This window comes from Danio aesculapii, chromosome 25 (assembly GCF_903798145.1).
Source record: "Danio aesculapii chromosome 25, fDanAes4.1, whole genome shotgun sequence".
NCBI classification, from domain to species: Eukaryota; Metazoa; Chordata; class Actinopteri; order Cypriniformes; family Danionidae; genus Danio; species Danio aesculapii.
The window spans coordinates 29226075-29250089 of NC_079459.1; the positions used below are offsets into that span (position 1 = coordinate 29226075).

A 24015-nucleotide genomic window follows, 5' to 3' on the forward strand; every position below is an offset into this window, starting at 1 on the left:
AGTCTGTAGATTTCAATTAATGTACATGTTTTTAAGGTAATTTTTTCAAAATTTAGCATTTTGTGCATGTTTTTTCATGCACTTGGCAATTTTTTTTTTTTTTTTTGAGAGGTGTTTTTAGTCTAATATAAAAAAACATGCAAAATACACTTTCAAGTGTTTATTTTGTTGTGCTTTTATCAATTTAGTCTGTAGATTTCAGTTAAAATACATGTTTTTATTAGGGCATTTTCTCTAAAAAAAATCTTTAAGGGCATTTCTTTGGAAGCTCTTTTCTTGGTGTAATTAATCGCCAGGGAAAGTATGGTGATAACTTTTAGTTTAATGGATGAATGAATATTCAGTTTCTTTATTCCTTTTTTTTCATGCACATGGCAAATTTTTTTTTTTTTTTTTTTTTTTTTTTTTTTGAAATGTGTTTTTTTGTCTAATGTAAAGAAAACATGCAAAATATTTAAGGGCATTTTTAAGGGCTTTTTCTCCAAATTACACTGTACAAAATGCCAAGTTCCACACAATTGATTTGTGCTGGACAATTAAGTCAACTTGGTAGTTTTTTTCTTCTTTTTTTTAATTTAAGTGTATTGAACATAAAACAATTAAGTTGTCCCCGAAAAAAGTTCAAGAATTGTGTTGTATCAGCTCAATTTAAACAAGTAGTTTGAACAATCATAATCATAAATCTCCACTATAGTAGTTCTCAAGTACACCAAACTTCACTGTTTAATTCCTATCTATATTCTGAAGGTTTTTATTTTTCAACATTTTTTAAATATGTATTCTTATCTTTCTTGCTGAGTGCAGCTTTCAGTATCTTAATAATGGAGTGATTTAAAAAAGAGATTCCCAAAATTGCCTCTTTAAAAACCTTTGACTCTAATATGTAAATAATGTATTCAGCTTTGTCTATGCAAATGAATAGTATGCAAATTAGTGTCATATTTAATTCAACCATGGCTAATTTGCATGATTTAACGTACCTTTATGCATAAATATACATTTTCTAGGTTTATATAAATACATTATTAAATATTTTTATATAGCAAGTATTACATTTAGCTCTTTTCTTAATGTACTCAATCAGCGGGGGAAATATGGTGATAACTTTTTGCTAAATGGGTGAATGATTTTCAGTTTGAGTTTCTTTATTCTGTTGAACACAAAAGAAGATATTCTGAAGAATGGTGGAGCGCAGCAGCCATCGACTTCCATAGTATTTTTATGTTTCAACTATGGATATCAATAGATTTTCCCCCTCATCCTTCAAAATATATATTGTTTTGTGTTCAACAGAAGAAACAACCTGCTAAAAATCACTTGAGTGAGAGTAAATGCTGAGGAAATTTTCATTTTTGGGGGGATGAACTGTCCCTTTAATATTTTTACCCAGTTTACCCGCAGTGTCTTTCCTTAATCCTCAAAAGTTGCTTATTCTACAATGTCCTGGCAGTGGCGAGCTGTACTGTATGTTGATGAGAAGACGTGGATGGCATGGTGTCCTCTGGAACTCCTCAAGAGGGAGGGAGTGGGTATAGAGAGAGGGTCACGATCAGCCTGCTGTGCCGGCAGTACTGTATGGCCAGTTTTGCAGCTGAATTGTGCTTGACAGAAAGACGTTGCCTGATGTCAGTTCAAACACATGTGCCTTTCACTCTCTGTGGAGAACTAAAGGAGATTTTGTGCAATAGCTGCTGTTCGTCTCAATGTTGTTGTTGTAGATTTTATTTATTCGTTCATTCTTTCATTTTCCTTTGGCTTAGTCCATTTATTCATCAGGGGTCGCCACAGTGGAATGAACCACCAACTTATTCAGCATATGTTTTACTCAGCGGATGCCCTTCCAGCTGCAACCCAGTACTGGGAAGCATCCATACACTCTGATTCACACTCATATACTACAGTCATTTTAATTTATTCAGTTAACATATAGCGCATGTGTTTGGACTGTGGGGGAAACCGGAGGAAACCAACATGCAACATGCAAACTCCACACAGAAACGCCAACTGGCTTAGCCGGGACTCGAACCAGAGACCTTCTTGCTGTGAGGCGACTGTGCCAATCACTGAACGATTTTGTTTATTCATTTTGATTATTTAAAGGGTCATAAAACCCTAAAACACATTTTTGAGCTGTTAACAGACACACAGTATATAGGTGTCACGTTGCTAAAAACACTATTAGGACACATGTATTTCACTAACAGGTGAAAATTGGTTGCTTTTGCATTGTTTAGAGCAGTGTTTCTCAACCCTTTTCCTGGAGGAACACCAGGGGCATCATGTACAAAGACTTGCGTTCAATACTAAAACATTTACAGCTTTGTCCGTTTGCAGTAAAAAAAAATCTGATGTATGAAACATTGCGTATGCGGAATGCCACGCATATTCTCCTTGTACATCCATAATAACGTGAAACTGAGCGCACGTGCACGAGCGCAAAACCCCTCCCTGCCATCCCCCACGTATAAATATGGTAATGACTCCACTTTGGCAAAACCAAACAAAAAACAATGGCAAAAGCAAGAAAAAAGAGAAACTTCACAGAATGTGAATTGGAGGTGCTCCTATCGGAGGTAGTTTAGCTGATGCGGTTAATGCAGTGGGGTCTGAACATCGCACTGTGGGTGAATAAAAAAGAAAGGTTCTGATGTAAAGGTGCAGGTTAAGAGGAGAACAGGGGCGCACCGTCAAAGTGTCGACCGAACAGGCGGGGAACAGGGGATGCTGAACTAACACCCTTTGAGGAGAGAGTTGCCTCAATTGTGGGCGACACTTTACTGTCTGGAGTAGTATCCGTGTCTGTGGGAGACACTGATGTATTAGAGGAACACTTTATTAGGGCGGGATAGCAGCACCCCTCCGCTCTTATCAAGGCAGCGCCACCGGCATTTCAGCTGCCCAATCACATTTGAGCATCACATATTATTTGCACATTTACTGAATGGAAATTTTTCTGATTCACGTATGCAAACTTGTCTTCAGATGTGCCTTTATAGCAATGTACTTGCAGTCGATCGCTCTGATTACATTGGGAAAACCGGTGATCACTGCAAATTGAGCTTTAATGTTTGGCTGGTCAACCGCATAGCATGGAAACCTTATATGTGAATGATCCCGTCCCAACAGCTGGCATTGCACGGCTCAAAGAGGACTGGCTTAACCCCGAGCGGTCTGCCAGTTCCCTTTGGAAAGAACCAGTTGCCAGAATACTTTGTTGGTGCGAAACTTTGTAGTGTGCATTTTAACATAATTGCTTCTAGGAGTCGCCAATGGAAATAAAACAAACGCACACAAGAAACACACGTACGCAAAGTTTTTGTGCGTATGCAGTGTTGATACATGAGGCCCCAGCTCTGCACATTTTCCACTGTAAGCAGATAGCAGACACTGAAAGACCTGTAATGGGCATGAAGGACGAATGAGACATCCAAAACATGCAGTGTTGGTGGTCCTCCATAAACGTGCTTGAGAAACACTTGCTTTAGAGCAAATTCATTCTTCTGGTTTTAAAAGAAATTTTGAAACGTCACGGCGATGAGGTCATTCTGTATATTCCAGTGTGGTGATTGGTCGGCAGTACCGGGCAATACACAGTGACTGTGATTGATTCCCCATTTACACTTATACATTTTAGTTTTAAAATGGCGTTTTAGAACAAAACGATCCACATCCACACTGGCGTTTCACCTAGCATTTCTGAAAAGTTCCCCATCCACACTACACTGCTGAAAACGCATATCACATGACCACACACACACTCTGACATGCACTGCAGCGTATGCGAACGTTTGAGCTGTCAGTGGGTGCTTTGAGCACAAAACCCCAGGTGAGAGCAGCGTATGTCGGACAGTTCATCAAGGATATACTGCTGGATCTAATCTCACTATAGTTGTTAAACATGATATTTAATTCATCTTGTCTCTATCTAATGACTCTTTTGTCTTTTAAATCTATTACTTGCTCTCAGGTAACGTGTTTTGGCTGAGCGAAGAGATAAGTTGATATTCATTTATGTAACCACAACTCGTGATTCTGCACATTAGACTGATTGCTTGCATTTATTTCCCATATTGTGTTAGCTTATTGTACGTTATGCTTTTATAATGGCCATTATTGATTATTAAAACTGATATTCAGCTAAAGAGAGAGGGTGTGTTTCGTATTTTTAGTGAAAATGAAAGGCAGTAATGTTGTAGGCTCTGTTTTGTTATAAAAATGCGTACAGTGAAGATGACGGTCATATAAATATGCAGCTACACGACGCCTCAACATTTTTGGTGTCTGTTAAGTTGTCAATATCAAAATGAAAATAGGCAGTTTCTTATATATTGTTTACATTTTGTTGTTAAGATAGTGAATCAACGTAGCCAGGGTGATGCGAATGAGGTTATAAGGTACACTGTTGCCTTAAAAGATTTACCCGATGGTTTTCTGGAGTTTGTTTTTCATAACAAACTTGTGAAGTCTGAACTTAGGGTGCTTTCACACCTAGACTTTTGTTTCGGAACCTGTCTCGTTTGCCCAGTTAGCGTGATTCGTTTGGCTTATGTGAAACCAGCAATCGTGCTCAGATCTGATCGTGCTCAATCAGTCCGAGATCGCCTGAATGAGGTGGTCTCGGCTCGATTGAAACAAACTCAGGAGCGGATCAATTGTAGAGAGAAAGCGATACGATCCGAGCCCGGCTACATCACAGTGTTTTATGGACATGTAACAGGCATACGGCTATATGAAGAGAGAATTATGAGTGGGGCGGGAGGGCATTTCAGACATCCCAAGTCTCCTGGAAGTTCTGGGAGTCTCCTGCAAATGCACAGAGACTCCCGAATTGCCTGCAAACGAGTGATAATCTCCCAGAAATTGTGAATCTCCCTCCCAGTCCTCAAATACGTCACACATACCCTTCTCACCCCTCCCCACCACATCCCTCCTCACTCTTCAGACACGTTGTGCGCACCTTGTCAGACACCAAACCTCCCAACAGCTGAGCGGGGCTCTACAAAATAAACCGTGAAACTGACCAATGTGAGGAGAGTTTACTCACACATGACTTGTTTTAGCTCTTTTGGTCCGTTTAGAAACTTTTAATCCCTGTTTCAAAACAAATGAATCGATTCACAGGAGTGAAAGCACCCTTACAAGGAAAGGATGCAAAACTGAACTTTGTGCACTTAATATTGAGAAAAAGACCCAATCAGATCAGCTAATCCTCCATTTCAGATGTCGTTGTTTTCCCCCATCCACACTGGCACTAAGCATCAGTGTTTAAAACCAAAACGGCCTTCTCAGCATTTCCAAAAGCTCAGTTTACGGCGCTCGAAACTCTGGGGTAGTGTGGACAGAAGGCATAACCGTACCAAAGCTTATGTGTTTTAAAACTAAAACGTATTAGTGTAAATGTGGTCTGAAAAACAGATTTTAAGATGCTTTTCCACTGCATGGTAAGGCACCATCCTGCACTTTTCTGCACCTAATGTCTGGTAATTTTTAGCACCACCTCAGCTTTCAAGCAAGCCATTCCATTATCAAAATGTGATGTATTCACGTGGCTGATCACCAATTGGGTTGAGAGAATGTCTTGAGATGAGTTCATTCACACATGCAGCTTCAGCCGACAGCCTGTTTCACACCTGCACACCGAGCGCTGGATCTCACACAGTGCACTGCGGTAGCGGAGGCTTCATCACAGCAGCTCAACATGAACAGCAACACTTCATTATCACAGGCTGAACACAACAACTGTATCCACACACACACACCACTCACTCTTTATTTAATGACACACTGTGCTTTTATATTATAATGGATTTATTGTATACAATCTAAAATTATATGTTATATATAATTCTAGGTTTTTATTTAAAGTAGAATATATAGAAAAATAGAAATATATACAGTTGAAGTCAGAATTATTCGCCCCCCTTTAATTTTTTTTTTCTTTTTTAAATATTTCCCAAATGATGTTTAACAGAGCAAGAAATGTTCACAGTATGTCTGAAAATATTTTTTCTTCTGGAGAAAGTCTTTTTTGTTTTATTTAGGCTAGAATAAAAGCAGTTTTTTAATTTTTAAAAGCCATTTTACGATAAAAATTATTAGCCCCTTTAAGCTTTATTTTTGCGATAGTCTACAGAACAAACCATCGTTATACAAAACTTGCCTAAATACACTAACCTGCCTAGTTAACCTAATTAACCTAGTTCAGCCTTTTAATGTGACTTTAAGCTGTATAGAAGTGTCTTGAAAAATATCTAGTAAAATATTATTTACTGTCATCATGGCAAAGATAAAATAAATCAGTTATTAGAAAAGAGTTATTAAAACTGTTATGTTTAGAAATGAGTTGAAAAAATCTCTCTATTAAATAGAAATTGGGGCAAAAAATTAATGGGGGCTAAATTCTGACTTTAACTGTATATACAAATTTAGATAGATAGACGGCTACAAGTCATCAAATATATATATAAAAAATATAAAAATATTAAGAAGTATTATCTATTGGAGACAGGTCAGGACTGCAGGCAGGCCAGTCAAACGTATTTCATATTTACTTTAATTCTAATTCTCATATCTTTATATTTGATAGTAATAACTATTAAAGTGCAATAATTCTATCTAGATCATATACAATTCATTTTATATAATATTATTTATACTTATATTTGTTATGATTTCAGTCAGTTATATATCAATAATTAAACCTTTATCAGAGCAAATATAATTAATGTTGATAATTATGAAAAATGTAAATTGTATATTATTTATGGCTTTTTATTTGATGATTTTACTTATTACATATAAATATTCAGTAATTAAATCAATATTAGATTATGTAAATGAATAAATAACAAAATCATTTGTCAACAAAATCACATCAAATTTATATGCAATTGAATATTTTAGTATATTTAAATAGTTTATAATAATTATCCATGATTATTAGTAATTACATATAGCCCAGCCTGAGGGTATGAATAATTTCAGGCTTGTCTGTATATATATATATATATATATATATATATATATATATATATATATATATATATATATATATATATATATATATATATATATTATTATTATTATTATTATTATTATTATTATTATTATTATTATTATAAGCATTATCAAATATATTTAACACAAACTTACTAATTTTAACACAAACTTACTTTATTCATCTAGATTGCTTTTATAATTAATCATATTTAATTATATGCAATTTTAAATCATGTGTGTCCAAGTAACTGCTGAATGACTGCTGGAGACATTCTGCTGATGGTTAAAAGCTGAGCAGGACTGCTGTTTGTTGTGTATGTTGCGGTTTGTCTGACAGCAATTTTGAGTTTTTAGACTGTCCTGTCCTCTGTCCTGCTGCTGGTATTGTTGTGTCAGCTGTGGACGCGGGTGTGTGTGTGTGTCTGTGTGTGTGTGTGTGCGTGTAGGTTGCTCTGTTGGTTATGGAGAGACAAACTGGCCATCAGGACTCATCATCTCTCTGCATGCTGATAGGCAGTGTTGCCAGAGTTTGGTGTTTTCCCACACCATTGGGCACTTTTGAAAATGCAGTTCTAGGAAAATTTTGAAGTTGTTTAGCCTAAAGCACCACAGCCATCGAAATGTTTATTTAATATGAAGACAAAATGAAAATCGAAGTCATGTCGTAGCTTTTGGGTTCGGGCTTTGCTGGAAATTTTTCATGGACCTGGCAATCCTGCAGACAAGAGCCTCTGCTGATCTTTACTATCAGTTCATAAATGTGAATAAAATATTAAATAATAAATTATAAATGTTCATAAATGTGTATGAAGTTCATAAAAGTGCATAAATACTAAATCATTTATATATTTTTCAGTATTAAAATTTTATGTAAATTGTTCTATATTGATTCAAAATAATAATGAAAACGTTCAGAAATATGTTACATTATTTATTACAAAGCAATAGTTTTTAAATTATTATAAATTTATTACAAATATTTTATCAAATATTTCAGTTTCTTTAAAAAATTAAGCAAAAAAAAGAAAGAATAATATATTAAGAATAAGAATATATTATTAGTCTTGTTTTATGAAAAGTTATAAATTATCAATAAATGCATGCAAACATAAATGAAATAAAGGAAAATGTCTAATATTACTAAATAAATTTAAACATAAATAGTTTACTGATTAATTATATAATAATATATTTACTAATTAATAAATATAGACTGTATTACCTATATATTATCAATAATAACAATATCATTCAAAATTCATAATTACACATATTTTTTATTACATATTCATTTTCTTTTCAGCTTAGTCCCTTTATTGATCAGGGGTCGCCACAGCGGAATGAACCGACAATTTATCCAGCATATGTTTTACACAGCGGATGTCCTTCCAGCCACAACCCAACACTGGGAAACCCCCATACACACTCTTTCACACACACGCTCATACACTACGGCCAATTTAGCTCATTCAATTCACTTATACCACATGTCTTTGGACTGTGGGGGCAACCCACACCAACACGGGGAGAACATGCAACCTGCACACAGAAATGCCAACTGACCCAGCCGGGACTCGAACCAGCGACCTTCTTACTGTGAGGCGACCGTGCTACCAGCTGCGCTCCGAAAGTGACCATCCTTTTTATTTTATATATATGTAAAATATATGAAATGTTTCTCTGGTCACTTTCGGAGTGTTTCCAGCTCAAAGACAGAAAGATGTCTTCAGTTTTACTTTTATTGTTATGGTGTTGCTTCTGAAACAAGAGACGCTTCAAAGCAGTTTCAGGCCCACGAGACTCTGCAGTTTCCCATGATGCATCGCTGTCATTTCCTCTAATGTGATGTGTTTGTGCATTAGCCATGTGTTTTATCCCATTTCCTGAGCGTAACCAGCTCTGATCAGCAAACATTAATAAAGCCAGCAAAGTCGGCTGACACACGACTCCGGCAGTGTGTGTGTGTGTGTGTGCGTGTGTGTGTGTGTGTGTGTGTGTGTGTGCGTGTGTGTGTGTGTGAATCTCCTCCTTCAGTCTATTAGCAGACAGAGTTGGATTCAGGCTTCTCGGTTCATGTTACATGTGCATGGAGAGAGTCTGTTTGTGATGTCTGTGTGTGTAGGTGTGTGTTTATGCCATTTTCATTGCGTGTATCATTTTCTCTTTTTGTTGAAATTGTATTACTTTTAAATGTTATTCTTTTTTAATGTTTTTTTTGTGCAGATTTCATGTGGATCTGAACACAACCTGGCGGTTGTTGGTGAGTACAATGTGCTATTATTTAATTTAGATTTATTGTTGTGTAGTTGTTGTTTTTTTTTTTGTAATTTTAATGTTGCATTACAACCTCAAATCAGAAAAGGTTGGGACAGCATGGAAAATGCAAATAAAAAAAAAAAGTAGTTATTTCTAAATTTAATTTGACTTGTATTTTATTGCAGACAATACAACAAACATTAATGTTGCCATTCCTTTACACAACACTTAAAAGATGTTTAGGGACTGAAGACACCAAGAGATGAAGCGTTTCAGGTGTAATTTTGTCCCATTCTGCAAACAAGTCTTAAGGTGGCCAACAGTATGGGGTCTTTGTTGTCGCATTTTGCACTTTAAAATGTGACACACATTCTCTATTGGAGACAGGTCGGGACTGCAGGCAGGCCAGTTAAGGTTGCAGAATGTGGTTTTACATTGTCTTGTGGAAATGAAGGCAGCATATTGTGCTCCAAAATCTCCATCACAGAAGTGCAAGTTACCTTTGCTAAGGGCACTGACACAATTCCATACCATGACAGACCCTGGCTTTTGGACTTGTTGTCTGGATGATCCTTTTCTTCTTTGGTCCGGTGCACACAGCGTCCATTTCTCCAGAAAAATATCCGAAATACTGATTCATCTGACTGTAGTACATGTTTCCACTGTGTGATGATCCATCCCAGATGATTATGAGCATAGAGAAGTCAATGCCATTTCGGACACTGTTAGCATAGGGCTTCCTTTTGGCACAGTACAGTTTTAACTGGCATTTGTGAATGTAACTACGTTTTGTGGTTCTTGACAAAGGTTTGCCAAAGTAGTCCTGAACCCATGTGGTGATATCACTAATAAATGAATGATGATTTTTGATGCAGTGCCGCCTGAGGGATCGGAGATAACGGTAGTTCAGCTTAGGCTTGCCCGCTTGTCATGTACGCACTGAAATTCCTCCAGATTCCTTAAATCTTTTAATCATGTGAAATTTCCAAATGTCTTCCTATTTTTCTTTGAGGAACATTAGTTTTAAATATTTTAATAATTTTCTCACTTATTTGTTGGCAAACTAGCAATCCTCAGCCCATCTTTGCTTCTAAAGGACTAGACCTTTCTTAGACGCTGCTTTTGTATCAATTCATAATTACAATCACCTGTTGACATCACCTGTTTCAAATCACATCATTACTTAACCACTTTACCTGATTACTAGTCTTTAAATGCTCCTGTCACAGCTTTTATTGGAATGAGTTGCAGGTCTGAATGTCAGGAAGGGACACTGTTAACATAGGGCTTCCTTTTATCACAGTAAAGTTTTAACTGGCACTTGTGGATGTAACTAAATATTATGGTACTTGACAAAGGTTTGCCAAAGTAGTCCTGAACCCATGTGGTGATATTGCTTATAGATGAATGATGATTCTTGATGCAGTGCCGCCTGAGGGATCAAAGATCACAGTAGTTCAGTTTAGGATTGCCTGCTTGTCCTTTACGCACTAAAAGTCTTCCAGATTCCTTGAATCTTTTAATGATGCTACACTGTTGAAGGTGAAATATCCAAATGTCTTCCTGTCTTCGAAGAACATTGTTTTTAAACATTTCAATAATTTTCTCATGTATTTGTTTGGAAATCACCTGCTGACATCACCTGCTGACATCACAATTTACCTGATTACTAGCCCCAAACCACTCCTGTCCCAACTTTTGTTGGAATGTGTTGCAGGTCTGAATGACAGTAAAGGATATATGTTTACAAATGAAATGAAGTTGACCAGACCAAACATATATTGTGTTGAAATATTTTGCGTTCATATTGTCTGCAATGAAATACAAGTCAAAGTAAATTTGGAAACCACTACTTTCTTTTTTTATTTGTAGTTTCCATACTCTCCCAACCCTTTCTGATTTGGGGTTGTAAATTTGCGATGGCAGTAATTCTGCACTATCCTAATGTGTGAAGCAGTTCATTCTAGGCAGCGTCTGCTTTGACATTGAGCCTGAGAGAGTAAAAGCCTGGATTAAAGCAAAGTAAAGCAGCAGTTTGAGATTTGACGGTCAGAATTAAAGCCAAGAGCGTCTGGATTACAGTAATAAGACATTTCCAGCGTTAATAGAGATGAATATCTGCTACTGGAGTAATTAAGCGGCTCTGATCTTTACTGCTATCATTGAAGGACGCTGGGAATTTAGTGCTCGTGTCTTTGTTTGAGGGCATCAGACAGAAATGAGCCTTCTGTGGAAAAAAATAAGTTTTTTTGATGGAATGGAAGCTTTGGATCTGTTAAATTCCCATTAACTTGTGCTGAGGGGGAAAAAAAACTTGTTTGAGAGCTTTAAAAGGGCTTTCTTGCCTCATATTATTGTAATATTATTCATATTTCATTTCCAAAGCAAAAGAAGAAAACGGGAGTACAGTTTTGACCTCAAAATCTTATTAGCTTATTAGCTTTATTCAAAATGAAATCTCTTTCTTGTTTTATATATATATATTATACTGATAAGATTTATTAATCATTTGTTTTATTTAACATATCATTTTAAATTATATGTTCATAAAATACAAATACACAATGTCTACAGTTTACCCGTGTTTAACTTAATTATATAATTAAATGACAAATCAGGCATTTTAAATGAAATTATTATTATTATTATTTAATATTATTTATTAATGATGATGATGAGGTGATGATGATGTTGATGATGATGATGATGATGATGATGATGATAATAATATTAATAATAATAATAATATTACATTATCATAATTATTATTATTATTACATAATTATTATTATTACTGAAAAAAAGTATATATACATATTTAGTAAAAAAAACATTTTTTTAACATTTTTAATGACTGCTGCCACACAACTGTTTAAACTCCTTATAAAAGTGATTTTTGCATAATAGGTCTCCTTTAAAGAAGACATAGTATAATAACAATATACATTTAAATTTGAATATTATTATTAATAATACAATTAATCATTAGCTTTTTCCATATATAGGTTTTTCATATATATTTCAATATTACAATTATTTTTATTACCATTAAGTTATTATTATTATTATTTTAGCAAATATGTATAAATATTTTTTATTATATTGACATTTTTAATGACTGCTGCCACACAACTTTGTTTAAATCCCTTATAAAAGTTATCTTTGCAAAATAGGTTGCCTTTAAAGGTTTCTCATTATTTATTTATTTGTTTCCTTTTGAAATCAGAATTATCAGCCCCCCTTTGAATTATTATTTTTTTTATATTTCCCAAATGATGTTTAACAGATTCAGAAAATTTTCACAGTATGTCTGATAATATTTTTTCTTCTGGAGAAAGTCTTACTTGTTTTATTTCAGCTAGAATAAAAGCAGTTTTTTATTTAAAAAAAAACATTTTAAGGTCAAAATTATTAGCCCCTTTACGCTATTTTTTTTCGATAGTCTACAGAACAAACCATCATTATACAATAACTTGCTTATTACCCTAACCTGCCTAGTTACCTTAATTAACCTAGTTAAGCCTTTAAATGTCACTTTAAGCTGTATAGAAGTGTCTTGAAATATATCTAGTCAAATATTATTTACTGTCATCATGGCAAAGATAAAATAAATCAGTTATTAGAAATGAGTTATTAAAACTATTATGTTAATTCAGGGGGCTAATAATTCTGACTTCGACTGTATATATATATATATATATATATATATATATATATATATATATATATATATATATATATATATATATATATATATATATATATATATATGACAGATAAATGGATGGAAATCAATGTTAATGGAACAATAGCTCATAAAATTGTAGAAACAAACTGCAATGTAGTAAAAAATGATTAATTCCCTCATAATTTAACCAAAATATGCATAGATTTCCATTACATTTCCAGTTTTCTGTTTTTTTTTTCTTTGAAGGAACCCTGTGTGACCCCTAAACGATGCTTTATGTTTCTTTAAATGACTTTATGCAGTGAATCAGACAAGCATCTCCCCCCCCCCCCCTCTCTCTCTCTCTTCATGATTTCTCTTGTCCAGATTAGTATGCTGTACTGTGTTTCTATGGTCTGTAAGAATGTTGCTATGGGAACAGTTGTGCTGCACATCAGCCTCTGAGAACCAGTGCTCTTGTTTTTGAGAATGACACATAATCCACACTCAAAGAGCATCATTTGCTGAACAAAATAAAAATGGGGCTGTGTTTTTCAGTCCCTCCAGGATTTAGTGCTAAGCAGAGCTAATGCTGCAAAATTCTGAGGAACTCGCATTTTTGTTGGAAATTTCTGCAGATTTTGGTCAGTCTTAAACACATCATGATGACGATAATGATTTCAGGATTTTAATGAAATTTAATAGAGAGTTAAACATGTCAGAAATAGCAGTTTGGTGCACTTGCTCTTTATTTATCCACACATGTAAATCATTTTTACATTAATATATCAGACTACTGGTGTAAAATCCAAATACATATAATTTAATGCTTTAAATGATATATAATCTGTATTTAGGATGACATTTAAGTGCTTAGATTAATGATGAAAGCGCTGTAATTTAAAATTCTGGTGGGCAAAACACAAATTAATCCAGTATTTTTGATAAACATTTTTAAGATTTAGTTAATGTAAACGACATTTTATAGTTTTTTTGAGCTTGTTTAGAGTTAGATATGCTAAATTAGGTTTGCTAATGTATATGCTAATTAGTTTTAAGAGATAAACACTTAAAGGAACGCTCCACCTTTTTTGGAAATAGGATCATTTTGCGATCGTGTACTAAGACTGATGAAAAATGAAAGGTTGATATCTTCTAGACCGGTATGTCTTGGGACTATTCTCTCATTCTGGTGTAATAATCGAGGATTGAGAGAATGAGGGTTTAGTTCATAGCCATATTGGTCTAGAAAACTTCATATTCTTTCAGTCTTATACACAATTTGACTACAGAAGAGTCGAGCTTTACACAGGAAAATTATCAAAACTCTCTTTTTTTTTTTTTCTTTTTTTTTTTGAGCAAGATGCTAATGGTCTAATCCGATTCAATGATCTATGCTAAGCTAGGCTAAAAGTGCTCCCGCCAAACCCGGAGATCGGCTGAATGGATTCAAAAATATGGTAAAATTCAACTGTTTAACTCTAGGTGATATGCAAAATGTGCCAACTTCCTTCTCTATTTGTTTCTCTGAGTGTTTCCATCAAATAAACTACATAGCTCGTTGGTTCTTTCATTAGAAAAGCAAAAGACTGAAAGTATGTTTATTTATTTATTTGACATGGACACACTGGACAACCAAATGCATTTGTTTAAGTGTTTTAGCAGACTTGCTAATTCTCAACCGCTGTCCAAGGGAGGCTTGACATCAAATGAAAATCAAATAGATACATATGCACAACATTATATTATATGGAATGGATCTATTGTATTTGCACAGAAAAGAACACCACAAAACCAGTCAGAAAAATGACCAGTGACATCTTTTTTTTTAATAAATATTATTGTCATGCAAAACAGTCCTACTTTTGTTTTTGTAAAACACAATTAAAAATCAGGTTTTAGCTGTTTTGATGTCGTTGTGATTGTCGAGCTCTGGATTGTGGGTGCGCGTGTGCTGAAGTGTGGCAGGCAGACAGAATGAGTTTTGCCCTTGAGAAAGCGTTCCCGCTCCTGGTTGCCGTGGCGACAGGAGCTGTTATGCAAGCATGTTGCCGAGGCACATGCTTCCATGGCGATGCAGGCTTGGCCACGCCTACCAGCTGGACGTGTGTAAGAGCTGTTCGAGATGACTCTGTCAGATCCGCACATTCACAAGCTTCATCTGGACGTCTTCATTCATAACAATGACACACACAGTCTGCCAATCAGATTTTATTCTGCCGATCGCTCTGTTTATCTGCCCTTGTTTATAAAAAAATATAATTTATCTATTTGTTAAAATGATTTATAATTAATTCTAGTGATTTTATTATAAATATATATAGATATAATATTCATTCATTTATTTTCCTTCATCTTAGTCGCTTATTTATCAGGGGTCGCCACAGCGGAATGAACCGCCAACTATTCCGGCATATGTTTTACACAGCATATGCCCTTCTGGCCATAACCCAGTACTGGAAAACACTCATACACTCTCACATTCATACACTACAGCCTATAGTGCTTGTCTTTGGACTGTGGGGGAAACCGGAGCACCCGGAGGAAACCCACGCGAACAAGGGAAGAACATGCAAACTCCACAGAGATATCCCAACTGGCCCAGCCGGGACTGCTGTGAGGCCGCAGTGTTAACCACTGAGCCACCATGCTGCCCATATATAAATATAATATATAAATAAATTGCTTAGTTAATAAACAATTAAATAAATTGTATATATAATTATATAAATATTAAATGGCTCTTTTTTGATTATAATTTTTGTTGACTGGTAAAAATAAGGCTTTTAAAATTTATTTTACAGTAAAATTAATTGAAACAAATTAGTAAATAAAGTGAATTGTTAATTAATCTGTAGCTTCTATTTCACTATATTTGTTTTTCATTGTAATAAAGATGTTTTATAAAATAAAAATAGATGAACAAATAAATGAATGGCTATCACAATGTTTGCCCATTGATTAATTACATGACAAATATTACAAGCTTTATAAAATGTTATGTTTAAATATGCAAATAATCCATTATTTCATTAAACATGCACTAATTTGCATATTTGTCTCTTCATTGAATTTTTTTGTGGTAAAAATAAGGCTTTACTGAATTATTTTACAAATAAAATGACTTTAAATAAATTTGTAAATAAATTGTTATTTTCAATTCAATTCAATTCACCTTTATTTGTAGAGCGCTTTTACAATGTAGATTGTGTCAAAGCAGCTTCACATAATAGGTCATAGTAAATTGGATTTGATTTTATTTTATCTGCAGGTTCTATTTCACTATATTGATTTTCGTTGTAATAGAAATGCTTTTATAAAATCTGTAATTTTGTCTTTTTTTCTTTTAATATATACATGAGTATGAAAATTAAAAACAAAATAAAAATTATATTATATTATATTATATTATATTATATTATATTATATTATATTATATTATATTATATTATATTATATTATATTATATTATATTATATTATATTACATTATACTATTCATAAATTTTCCTTCGGCTTAGTCCTACTTAGCTCCAACTTATCCAGCATATGTTTTACACAGCGGATGTCCTTCCAGCTGCAACCCAGTACTAGTGTAGCCCTTTTTTAATTATTTTACAATAAAAACATTGTTTCATTAAACATGCACCAATTTGCATATTTGTCTCTTTTCATATATATATATATATATATATATATATATATATATATATATATATATATATATTTTTTTTTTTTTTTTTTTTTTTTTTTTTTTTTTGTGGTAAAAATTAATCTTTCTAAATAATTTTACAGTAAAATGAATTTAATTGCGTTCCTGTCATATCAGATTAAAATGCCTACCCAAAATAAATTGCATGCTATTTTTTAACCTTTTTTAGTGTATGTGTGGTTTTGGTCTCTTGAAAAAGGTGACACACTGAGGTTTATTTCTTAATCAGGTGTGTTAGACTTTACACACCTGAAACTTGTCTATAGCACTTGTTCACTGCTGCTCTTATAGTTGTGTAAATTGCTTCCTTGTCCTCATTTGTAAGTCGCTTTGGATAAAAGCGTCTGCTAAATGACTAAATGTAAATGTAAATGTAAATAGTCAGAATCACTGTAAATGTATTGAGTAATTAAACTTAGAAGACACTGAAAACAAAAAATCTGCCTAAAATTGTTATCTTAACTGATGCCTGTAGATGACTGTAATTAAGCACTATTAGTTTGAAAAGACAATTGGATCAAAGCATGAAGCCTTACCAAGCCAAATTTTATCTAACTGAATGTCTAGGCGCTCCCCAAAGCAGGCCACCTGGAGACTCCAAATGACCCTTTTTAAATGAATTTGCAAACAAATTGGTAATTAATCTGTTGCACTATATTCGTTTTAGTTGTAATAAAAAATTTTATAAAATCTGTCATTTTGTCATTTATTTTCCCTTTAATATATATATATATATTTTAATTTTGTATAATTTTTCTAAATAAAAATGGGTAGTTTTGTTTTATATTATATTATATTATATTAAATTATATTATTATATTCAATTATATTCAATTATATTATATTATAATATGTTATATTGTATTATATTAAATATTTTTTCATTAATTAGTAAATAAAATGGGTGACATGGTGGCTCTGTGGTTAGCACTGTCGCCTCACAGCAAGAAGGTAGCTGGTTCGTGTCCTGGCTGGGTCAGTTGGCATTTCTGTGTGGAGTTTGCATGTTCTCCCTGTGTTTGGTGTGGGTTTCCTCCGTGTGCTCCGGTTTCCCCCACAGTCCAAAGACATGCGCTATAGGTGAATTGAATAAACTAAATTGCCTTGTGTATGTGTGTGAATGAGTGTGTATGGGTGTTTCGCAGTACTGGGTTGCAGCTGGAAGGGCATACGCTGTGTGAAACATATGGTGGATAAGTTGGTGGTTCATTCCGCTGTGGCGACCCCTGATTAATAAAAGGACTAAGCCGAAGGAAAATGAATAGTAAATAAAATAATTAAATATTCATCTTTCCATAGTCATGGATTAAATCTGTCTGTCTGTCTCTCTTCAGGGGGTCGGATCTTCTCCTGGGGCTGGAATGAACATGGAATGTGTGGCGACGGTTCCCTTTATGACATCACGCAACCTCAGCCAATCCCTGCTCTTGCCGATGCTGCGGCTCTTCTGATTGGCTGTGGCGCAGGGCATTCAATGGCACTGTGCAGTTTGAAGAGCAGTGAAGACTCAGCAAGATGAGCAGGTCTAACTTTCACCTTCCTGACTGTCACAGAAACTGTCAGCTTACACAACCATTTGATGAATTATTCACAAAGGCACATTTAAAAGGCCAGATTTCAGATCAAAATCGCAAACGAACACATTAAGAAGGTTTAAAATATGCATCATCGTGCTAAAAATATTTTTGTTTAGACCGACTTCATGTCTTAAATTAGATTATTTATTTATTTTCGGCAGCTTATTGTACATTTTAGTATGTTAAGACAAGACACTGCTGGTAAATAGGGTAAAAATACTAATTAAATGAACAAATAAATGAATGGTTATCACAATAATTCCCCAGTTGATGGATTACATGATGAATATAACTAGCTTTCTTTTTTAAATGTTGTTTAGGTATGCAAAAAATCCATGATCAGTGTTGAGGATACTTACTTTTGAAAGTAGTGCATTACAATATTGAGTTACTCCCACAAAATAGTAACTAAATGCGCTACTTAGGGCGTACTCACACTATGTACATTTGATTTGAACCGGGTTAAAGCACGCTTGTCCCCCCTCCCGTCTCCCCCGATGGCCCGCGCTCACATTACATTTGGTGCCTGGGCACACTTATGTCATCGATGATGCACTGTTCAGTAGAGAAGCGCTCTCGCTCAGCACACCAGAGATTTCATTAGTTATATTGTTTTATTTGTTTGCGATGCGGTGACACACAGTCAAATATTTCGCCGAGCAGGTCCGCCACTTTTGACGCTCATAAACAATCAAAAAGTCCTCATGCTGCAGGAATAAGGAGGTTTGCTGAAGGCGCAGCTGTGGTGCAGTGGGGAGTTTGCGACTTTAATAATCTACGACAGTTTGCGTTCATTGAACGGTAAGAATGATTAATAAATCTATGTGAAACAGTCCCTTAAAAGTCACGTCTCGCCTTCAGTTTCGGGCTTAGGCGCGTTTTGCTCTCACACACAAGCGTACCGCACCAAAGCCCAAGTGAACCGCACACCTCTTCCAACCGGGCCAGGGTCGGCCAAGTGAACTGTGCCTGAGCCCGATTCAGCGCACTCACACTTCTCAAACGATCCCGGAAACGAAATGAAACGGGCCTGGCATGGTTCGGATAGCATAGTGTGAGTAGGCCCTTAGTTACTTTTCATAGAAAGTAATGCATTACATTAGTTTTGAGTTACTTTTGCGTTACTTTTCCTTACCTGGCTGAGGTTTGATCTCTTTCAGCAGGTGTTTTTCACCTTCTTTGTAGAGAAGCTTTGCATTTAACAGCCACCTATATAACCCACACCTTTATTTTCCTTTAAAAGAATTTAGGATAGAAGTATATTTTGAGAACTTTCTGAGCCCAGAGCTATATATGTTGTATACACAGATTAATGACTCCATGTGAAGTAGTGTGTTTGCTACTTTTGTATGTTTTGTTTTATTAGTTAAGTAAATTCACTGTCCGTTAGGATAAAGACTGCAATAAAGCCTAAGAGTACTAACATGAAATAATTTATATTAAGGCAAAAACAGATTTTAAACATTTAAAATGTTTAATAACAAAATAAACAGTAAGACAATAAAAAAATCCTCAAGTCAAAATAAATCTTTGAGCTTCATACTGTACATTGAATAAATTGCTTCAAGTGGCCATAAATGTGTAAATCGTATCCCAAAAGAGAAAAACTTATACTATATTACAAAACAGTAGTCGCTTCTACTGTAGACAGTGTCTGCTTCTCCTCAACAATAAAAGCAATAACCATTTTTTGAGTTTAGTTGAATGAAGTGTTTTACCTGGAGAAGGTGAACTGATGTCAGTCATTTGTTGTTTAGCTGGTGTTGGGGTGCAGGTGTAGTGCTTCGCATCCAGTTTTGTTTTGTTTGTTTTTTTCGATGTCGAGTTTCTTGCAGTTGTCAAAAGTTTTACTTACACTTAACGACAATCCACTTCTTTTCTTCAATGAGTTCAAAATAACAAGAACAAATGTAAGCCTGCGGCCTGCCGTTGTTTCTGATTCTGACTGTCTGTAGTGATGAATCGTTTGGTTTAACCGGATCTTCTAAGTGAACCAGTCGAAGTAGTTCATTAAATTGAACAGAGTTGTCGTGAAACGGTTTGCGTCTTCAGTAAGTACCAACATACCGGATACTCTCTCTGACTCGAAATAAACCAATATCCTAAGTTATTCAGTTACTAGAACAGTACACAGACTCATCTGCTGTGGAAAAAAGATGATGATGAGTGTGAGCCGACTGTCTGTTCCCTCGCAGCACACTCTGTCATTGAGTGTGTGATTTAATCTGACTAAGGTCATTTTATTCAGCAATATTTTGTAAAAGCCAATTAAGCAGGGTAAAAAGTACCTCACGTAAATTTTTTTAAAAGTAACTCAAATAATATTACTTATTTTTAAAAGTAATGCTTTACTTGTTACTTTGTAAAAGTAATATTATATATACTGTATATTATTATTATATATATATATAATATATATCGCCGACTGCAACTCTCACATGGTAGCCCACTGAAGCTAAGCAGGGCTGTGCCCGGTCAGTACCTGGACGGGAGACCACATGGAAAAGCTAGGTTGCTGCCAAAAGTGGTTTTAGTAAGACCAGCAGGGGCACTCAACCTGGGATCTGTGTGGGTCCTACCACCCCAGTATAGTGAAGGGGACACTATACTGCTCAGTGAGCGCCGTCTTTCGGATGAGACGTTAATCCGAGGTCCTGACTCTCTGTGGTCATTAAAAATCCCAGGATGTCCTTCGAAAAAGAGTAGGGGTTTAACCCCGATATCCTGGACAAATTTGCCCTCTGGCCTCTGTCCATCATGGCCTCCTAACCATCCTCGTATCATAATTGGCATCATCACTCCTCTCCACCAATCAGCTGGTGTGTGGTGTGCAGTCTGGTGCAATATGGCTGCCATCGTGTCATCCAAGTGGATGCTGCACAGATGGCAGATGAGGAGATTCCCCCCAATGTGTAAAGTGCTCTGAGTGTCCAGAAAAGCGCTATTTAAATGTAAGGAATTATTATTATTATTATTATTATTATTATTATTATTATTATTATTATTATTAATATTATTATTATTATTATTATTATTACCTAATGTGCGTTACATATAATGTGTTACCCCCAACGCTGTTTTCATTAAGCATGCACTAATTTGCATATTTTTTTAGCATACTAACAAATCTGAATATTAGTTATTTACAGGTTTAAGGTTCTTATTTCCTTTTTTCTACTTATTTTAGATGTAAAAAAGAATTATCTCTGCATAAATTAGAAAATACTACACTGTATATAATCAGGGAAATTATTTTTGAACATCTCCAGTAAAAAAAGAGAGCTGTATTTAAGCTGTAAGAGCTGATTTATAAATTAGAGATTAAAAAAATATATTTATTGCATTTAAAAATTGATCAAGTGTGATAAAAGAAACACTTAAAAGTGTATTATAGATTTTTTTTTCCTATGTTAAACAAAAAAAAAACACTTTATGGAAAGCCAACCCCCCCCCCCCCAATCTTAAACCATGTGCATTGAGTGATTTATCACTGCTTTTACAGCCATTCTGAAACACTGTATTGACTGAGGAGAGTCCGACTGAGTCAGATGTTCATTCTCCAGATGGCTTTTGTACACATCAGTGCCGAAATGGCCAATCACGCTTCATTTACTATGATTGGTAGTCAAGGATCGTTTTCTCTGACCTTTTACCTCATGAGGACATAGAAAAGCACTTAAACAACCTTCATTGTAAAACCAGTAACTGAAACAGATTTACTGCAGTGAAATGACCTGCTGGAAGGCACAGAGTCTCCGACTGACAATTTATATAGACTTGAGGGCAAAATTATTAGCCCTCCTGTGAAATTTTTCAGATATTTCACAGGTGTTGTTTAACCAAGAGGTTCATTTGACACATTTTTAAAGCGATTAAAACTAATTTCTTTTGTCTTTGCTTTGATGACAGTACGTGATATTTTACTAGTAGTTACATAAGATACTAGTTTTTTGCTTAAAGTGTGATTTAAAGGCTAAACTAGTTTATTTAGGGAATTTAAGTTGATTAGGCAAGTCATTTAGATAACAGTGGTTTGTTCTGTAGCCAATCAAAAACAAAAAAAAACATTTCTTAAGGGGGCTAATAATATTAACCTTAATTTTTTTAATGCTTTTAAAGAAGTTTCAATTCTTAAATTGATGCTGACAAAGTTAACAGGTACATTACATTTGGAAAAAATCAGGTATACCTTAATAGATTTTGTTATTTGAATAAATTTGCTCCCCTTTTATTTCCTTTCTACAAACTCATATGTGAAAAATCATATGTGATTCATATGTTTACGATGCCTTTAGTATCTGCTTTTATTGAGTTTAATTCATCTTTATTTCTATAGCGCTTTTAAAATGTAGATTATGTCAAAGCAGCTCAACATAGAAGTTCTAGTAAATGGAAACTGTGTCATTCCAGTTTTCAGAGTTGAATTCAGTTTAGTTCAGTTTAATTTTAACTGCTGAAAGTCCAAACACTGAAGAGCAAACCCATCGATGCGCAGCTCCACAAGTCCCAAACCAAGCAAGCCAATGGTGACAGTGGTGAGGAACAAACACTTTTACCATTGGATAGCACTGGTTGGGATTTGGTTAGGGGGAAGTATGTTTAATTTTTGTTTAATTATTAATTTTCTTGACTATTGGTTGTTGTTTTTTAATGTCTAATTGTAAAAATGTAAGTTTTATGTTTTTTTTTTTTTTTTTTTTTTTTTTTTTTTTTTTTTTTAAGTGTATTCACAAGTGAATGTCTGCTAAACTTCTAATAATAATAATAATATATAATCCGGAAAAAAAAAAACTGCTTTTCTAGCCAGTCTAAAAGAAATAAGACTTTATCCAGAAGAAAAAATATAATAGGAAATACTGTGGAAATTGTCTTTAAAAAAGTTGGCAAATATCTGAAAAAGAATAAAAATTTTAAAAAATCACAGGGGGGCTAATAATATTGCATTCAACTGTATACAGCTATGGGAAATAATTAAGATAATTCAAATTTTAAAAATGTTCAGAGCATTTATTTCTCCAAATATTAATTTTGTAACTCTTCCCAACTCTGTAAAAAAAGTAAACACTGTAAAAACACTGTAACTGTAAAAAAATTGACCCAATCAATTTGTGTTGGGACAACATGAAAGAATTAAGTAAACTTACTAGTTTTTACAAATTTAAGTGGATTAAACATAAAACAGTTAAATTGTCCCAAAAAAACTTAATAATTTTGTTGTTTACGCTTGTTATATACATAATTTTAAGTAATAACACTGGTATTGTTTTTTAAAGTTGATATAAAGGTCGAAAACTTTCTTTTAGTCATTTTATGCAGAACTGTAAACAACGAGAAAATGTCATTAGTAGACTAATTAGTGGACACAACTCAAAACTACAAATTACTAATCCATCCATGTACACTACCTGACTAAAGTCTTGTTGTTTATAAAAGCAAGTTGTTAAAGCAAAAAATAATAACTTGACTTTTAGTTGATCATTTGGACAAGTGGCAGAAGGTAGATTTTCCTGATGAATCATCTGTTGAACTGCATCCCAATCATCAGAAATACTGCAGAAGACCTACTGGAACCTGCATGGACCAAAGATTCACTGAAATCAGTCAAGTTTGGTGAAGGAAAAATCATGGTTTGGGGTTACATTCAGTATGGGGGCATGCGATAGCTCTGCAGAGTGGATGGCAACATCAACAGCCTGATGTATGAAGACATTTGTGCTGCCCATTACATTACAAACCACAGGAGAGGGCAAATTCTTCAGCAGGATAGCACTCCTCATACTTCAGCCTCCACATCAAAGTTTCTGA

At 34.4% G+C, this 24015-nt stretch overlaps 1 protein-coding gene across 2 annotated transcripts in view; it reads left to right on the top strand.

Moving 5' to 3' along the window:
- The window catches only part of sergef (secretion regulating guanine nucleotide exchange factor), a 168593-nt gene that overhangs the window by 12406 nt on the left and 132172 nt on the right, over positions 1-24015 (top strand). Inside the window, exons 10-11 of one of the 2 annotated variants that reach the window (XM_056451743.1) lie at positions 9223-9259; positions 17968-18469. The exons of the other annotated variant lie outside the window; for it this stretch is intronic. Coding sequence (XP_056307718.1) covers positions 9223-9259; positions 17968-18152 — 222 coding nt within the window. The 3' untranslated portion in view covers positions 18153-18469. Of the gene's footprint in view, positions 1-9222; positions 9260-17967; positions 18470-24015 lie in introns of those variants that run through there. 2 annotated transcript variants of the gene reach the window in all.